General features: G+C 29.3%; 1 protein-coding gene across 1 annotated transcript in view; it reads left to right on the top strand.

Moving 5' to 3' along the window:
* The first annotated feature begins 4062 nt into the window (after positions 1-4062).
* LOC113785378 (uncharacterized) overlaps positions 4063-6221 on the top strand; it is a 4041-nt gene continuing 1882 nt past the window's right edge. Inside the window, exons 1-2 of the mRNA XM_073364936.1 lie at positions 4063-4211; positions 5688-6220. Coding sequence (XP_073221037.1) covers positions 5867-6220 — 354 coding nt within the window. The 5' untranslated portion in view covers positions 4063-4211; positions 5688-5866. The remainder of the gene's footprint in view (positions 4212-5687; position 6221) is intronic.

A 6221-nucleotide genomic window follows, 5' to 3' on the forward strand; every position in this document is an offset into this window, starting at 1 on the left:
ATGAGTTATTTTCAAATAAATAAGTTTGAACTGACAATAGAAATTTTATTAGAGGATTTAAGTTAGTAAAGTTATGAAGATTTTTGCAAGTGTGTTTGGTTATGTTTTTTTCAATTAAAATGACAATTAGATGTTAAGGTGTTTAGGGACCAAAATGACGTATTTTAACAAAAAAAACTCAAAGTTGTGAGATGAGGATTTTAAAGTAAGTGAGTGATTGACAAAAAAGAAATTGATTAGTTTTCTTGAGTAATGTAACCTTGAAGTAAATTTTAAAATTTTATATATTTATGTAACTAGCTCATTGAGTCTCGAAAATGAATCGAGATTATTGACACCGAGTTGGCAGTGGGGAAAACTCTGAATATTTTATGTGTGTTAGGTTGAAATTTTTATGGAAAATAGATAGAAACAAAAAAAAAGTCATGGCAAATTCTTTTTGGAATAAGTTTTGAAATAAAGGGGTAAATAAATAGTTGTAGGTTATTTTAATTCAAAAGTATTTGAGTGGTAGATACTTTATAAACTTTAAAGAACTTAGGAAAAAGTTCTCTTTGTGATTTTTATGATGGTATAAATTAAAATTTAGAGTCGTTTAAAGTTTGAAATCGTAGGAGTTGTTGTCCTTGGTTATTTATGGTGTTTTAAACTAGATTTGGATTAGGAATATTTTTGAAAATTTTTGATGAGTAAAATGGATTTTAGCCGAGTGGTATAAATATATATAAAGAGAGTTCAAAATTTTGTTTAAAAATTGTTTTAAGTTTACTTTGTTATTAAGGTGTTAAAGGTTTTATCCTTTGGGTTTTACTGAAAACAAGGTTTCTACCTTTATAGATTGAACTAAAAAGTATTAGGCATTGATATTAAATTTAACTTTGAGAAACAAAATTTCAAATTTCATGATTTTGAGAATAGTTCATATAAAAAACTATATATAAACTATATATGATGGTTCAAACTTTGTTTATCAAAAATGTTTGAAAGCTAAATATTCACTTTAGGAACAAAGTTTAAATCTTAAATTTTGAAGTTAAAAGTTTTAATTTTTATAGTAAGGATATCAACTTTATTCAAAAATTCGAGATTGAAAAATTATTTACGTATTTAAAAAAATAATTATTGATTATAATTTTGAGTTTTGATATATCATTTTATTATGAATGAAGATTTTAGTTGGAGGCTTAAATGAAAATTGTGAACTTGGGAAATATTTGGTGTTGATGAGAAAATGTGGTTTTTAAGTGAAAGTTTATATATAAAGCATAATTAATAAAGATTAAAATTTGAAAAATGTCAATTTGGAAAATCATGATTTTGAATAGTTAGCATATTGGAACTCTTTGTATTTGAGTTTCTTTTATAAGATTTCTTAATACAAACCTACTACTAGTTTTTCAAATATTAAAGTGTTGAAATTTATGTAGTTGATTGATGATTTAATTGAAATTTCAAAATGCGTGAGTATGTTTGTCTTTGATTGATTTTGTTAAGAAAATATTTTGTCCTAAATTGTTAAACACAAATATTTGAATTGAACTTCAATAAGTTTGAAAAACAATTTCGAGATTTTTAAAGTGTAGCATAAATATTTTGAAATTAGTTTTTCGTCAAAGTACTTAAACCAAAGTATTTTTTAAGTTAGAGAACCTAAGAGAAAAGTCAAACCCTAATTGATTTGGATAGTGACCAAACCTAGAATTCATTTGGGGATTGATTTTGAAACTTGTATTGATTAAATTAATTGATTGGTTTAAGGTACAAGGAAATTGAGAGGTGTATTTGGAATCGTCAGATAGGTTATGCAGGCGTAGCGTAAGTTGCTTGTGTAATAAAGCACTGTCGAGGTAAGGACACTTTCTAACGATATTATATATGCTTGAATGCAGAGTGTGTATGTATACATGTTCTTTGTGGTTGTGGTGAATAAAGGTGCACACGTTTGTTTATGTAGTTGATGTGATTATCTATTCATAACTGATAACATATGTGTTATGAATTTTATTAACGAGAATATGTCTTGAGTATGCTACGTGAAAAGTATTAAAAGTTATTAGTGTTTAATGAGTATTTAAAGGGTTTTAAATTAAATAAATTGTAGTTTTTCGACATTTGATTGTTAACTATAATATATTGATTATTGTGATGCTTAATCCAGTCAAAGAAACATAATTCACATAGAGTTGATTACGCTTGTTTGATCAATTCAATTGTCAAATAGAGTAAAATCAAAATTTAGAAATTGAATTTGTTGATAGAATATGTGATAGGTTTGAAACTCTCAAATCAGTGGATTAATCATTCCAACGTGATTGTAATATGTATTTTTAATCCTTCCTACACTACTTTTTATTACTCGTATTTGACATGTGTGCGACAGCGGATCAACAAGCATATGGGAAGTACCTAGGTGAATGCATCTATGAATTGAACTTCATAAAGGATATAAGAATTAAGTAGTTACAAGGCCAATATCCAATTTCTCCTTTCGCGAAGTGTTGGTCTCTTTATGTGTTTGCTTCTAGAATTTTGTATTGGATTATGGATCCTATGCAAGAATAAAGGCGCGCCTAAGAGGGGGGGAGGTTAATTAGGTGTTTAGAATTTTTTTTATTTTCATATATTTAGTGATCGGTTTTTCTGATTAGGATAGTGTATGGCAAAATGTAAATGGCATAAAAATAACGAACACAACAATATTATCATGGTTCCCCTTATGACCAAGAGTACATTCAGTCTTCTTGCACACTACAAGAGATTTTTCCACTATTATTAGAATATGTACAAATCTCACCCTAGGATCTCTGCTACAAACTTCTAATACTCTTCCTAAGATAGCACACCACTATCTTAGATTAGAATACTTAAAGAAAGTACACCACTTTCTTTAAATACAATACACTAATCTTCAATGATTTTTCAACAAATGTTGTTGACTAAGAATAAGACTATGACAGTTGTACAATGATATCAATCCAATATTATTTCAAGTATACTAGAGAACCTTTTTCAATGATGTGAAAATGTATTGCAAGTACTTGAAATATGAAAAATAACTTTGTGAATATTTCAGAAAATTGTTCAAAGTTGTTCAAAGTTTTGTTGTAGGATTGATGCGTTTAAAACTGAAGCTATGGGGTATTTATACTCCATAGGCATCACTTCAGATTAGTGGCCATTATTTCTAGAGGCTTGATGAACATACGAAATAATCCAGAACCATTTCAGAATTGAAAAATTACATTGTTTTGCAGTTGTATTCGGCTACAACTTGTGTGTAGTCAAATACACCTCTGTAACGTTCAGTTTTTATTCAAAATTTCAACATCGTGTTCGAATACAAAACCTTGTATTCGAATATAACTGAGTGAATTTTACCACTAACTTGTTGTTGTATTCGGCTACACCAGGTTGTAGTTGAATACAAATGTGTAGTCTTAGCTACTGACTTTACAAAATTATGATATTTCAAGTTTAGTCTCAATTTTTTTTAGCCACTTGTACTCTCTATTTTATATTTGCAAGGACCAAAAATATCAATTTTTACAAAAATATTTTTACAATAGGAACTAAAAGTGAATAAAAATTTATTTTATAAACCAATGCTTAATTATAATTTTAATTGATATATTTTTACCAATTTGTGATATTTATCCCCTATATTAAAATCTATCAATTTTGGTAATTCCCTTGAATTTTTTAACTAAAAAATTATTATGTTACATGTTTAAAATGACGTAACATGATACATAATGTTGAAGGGTTAATTTTCGTGAAATTGAAATAAAATCATGTAAAAATTATATTTCAACTTCTAAAATTCACTATTTTTTTTTAAAAAAAAATATGAAAGAGATTAAAACTATTAGATTTTAAAATAAAAAGATTAATTATATAAATAAATGATTTATCCTTTTATTTCAATGAATCCCCATAATTTTCATATTTGAGAACTAATTTAAATTCTAGGGAATAAATGATTTTTTTATTAAAGTGACATTATTTTAGACTTTCATATACTTAAAGGGTGATTTAACACGATATATTTAACACTGAAAAAAAAAACACTTTGAATATTCATTTCAGCCAAGTAGTGGAGGGATTTGCCGCACAACCTGACTCCTAAGCAAACCCACTCATCTCCACCATCTCTCTCTCTCTCTCTCTCTTTCTGAATTGCTGCATTTCCCTTTTCATACTCATAAATTCAGGTACATTACTTTGTGAATTCTGAATTTTTTTTAACCTTCACTTTCTGAATGTTTGCCTTTTGTATTCAGTTGTGTTCTCGTTGTTGCTTGGTAATTGACAATTAAAAAATGATTCAGTATGTTTTATTTATCCAGTTGCTTCAGCATGATACTGATTATTGATTTACTTATATATTTTCTCTTCAGTTGTGTAGATGTTACTGCAATTTCTTCCTTCTTTAACCTTTTGTTGTTCTTTTCGTCCATGTCGGTTTTAGGGTTTGTGCTATTGTAATGTCTTCTTTTTTTGTTGCATTTATAATAACATTTTTCAAGTGTATGCATAGGGGATAGGATAGGACATAGAAAATGTCTTTGATTTGGTCCTTTTGTCGCTTTGCTTTTGTTGGAAGCAATGTTTTAAAAACTGAATTGGACCACATGGTTTAACTGATTGAACCATGAACTGGCACTGTATATGATTTGGTTCTTTGTACGATTGGACTGTGGTTTTGTTCCTGTTCGAGTGGTTTAAAGCAATTGAGTCATGATCCGGAGATCTTGCTGGTTCGATGTCCGGTTCAGATTTTAATACATTAGTTGGAAGTATACCGTAGATTGTTTTTATACACTCTGGTTGGTTCTTGTGTTTACTTATCGATAACAAGTGTTTAATGCATTTTTTTTTTATCTCAGATGATGATTATTGATTTTCATGACTTTGTAGTTTGCACTTCATTGCATCTATAAGACCTGATTTCTTTAGCGATGAAATTATTATTAGCAGATAATAGTTGTTGCCATGGATGAAACTTTGCCTCAAGTAGCCAATCATTTGGACCTAGATTATGTTATTGACTTTTATCTGTGTTCGGAAAAACATGTCGTCTTCTTTGCTTTTATGTATGCTGAGTGCAAAATACTCGAGCGATTTATAAAAATCTCTCTTGAAAATCGAAGTTTATTCTCAAGTTGGTGGTATTAGAGCAGCCTCGGTCTTGGAATTTTGATTCTGCTCATACTTCCTGCCATCATGGGTTCTGCTTCCAACACCAATGATATTCAGCATCCATATGATTAGGCCAAACAATGGATACAATCTGATCATGATATGACTTCTTTATATGAAGGAATAAGGACAAAGTTGGACAATCTGTTTTTTATGACAGTTTTTCATGCAATGCACCTAGATTTTGAAAAAAAGAAATCATTCTTGTAATAATTAGATAAAACATATCAACTGAAAACATAAAATGAACCAAAGACACCCTATTTCGGAACAAATTATGTGTCCAGCATCACTAAGTTGTACTTCACTTATGTCCTTACCCTCTAACTATGGAGAAAACTAATAGATAATCTGTAGCCGTGGAAACAAAAGAAATTAGTTGTTACATTAAGAACTGCAAATCTTTTGTTACCTCATTTTATAGCATAATTAACTTTTTGAATATATTAACTTCTAAACTCATGTAATTTGTGGCTTTGGTCTTTCAGGCCTTGTGAAATGGTGAAAGCAATGAATTGGATAGGATGAGATTTTTTGTAGCAAGGGTTGCAAGTTCGTGAAAGCAATTGAATTGGTGGCACCTCACAAGCATTTTTGTTCATAGTAACATCTTCATCCAGAAAGCTATTAGACGGGTTATGTATAAAATTTGGTGAAAGTATACAATATGGCCTTGAAAATTCGCTTATTTGTTCTGTCTGATGATATTAGTGTTATTGACTATGGTAAACCTAAGGGATCTTGGTCTAGAAAATGTTTCAGCAATCGTGTCTTTTCTGTTTCGAAGTTCAAAACTTATAGTTTCAAATGTGGTCTACAACATTCTGTAAGATTCCCCAGAGGTGAGTTGAATAAGGTGAAATCCTTGCCAAATTTGGTCAATAATAATACATCATTGAATTTTGAGGAGTTTGACATTCATCATCTCCGCATGATGGTTAGAAATGGGGAATTGGAGGAAGGTTTTGAGTTTCTCAAGCACATGATTAACAAAGGCAATATCCCTGATGTCACTGAATGCA

Source organism: Cicer arietinum, chromosome 2, assembly GCF_000331145.2.
Source record: "Cicer arietinum cultivar CDC Frontier isolate Library 1 chromosome 2, Cicar.CDCFrontier_v2.0, whole genome shotgun sequence".
NCBI lineage: Eukaryota > Viridiplantae > Streptophyta > Magnoliopsida > Fabales > Fabaceae > Cicer > Cicer arietinum.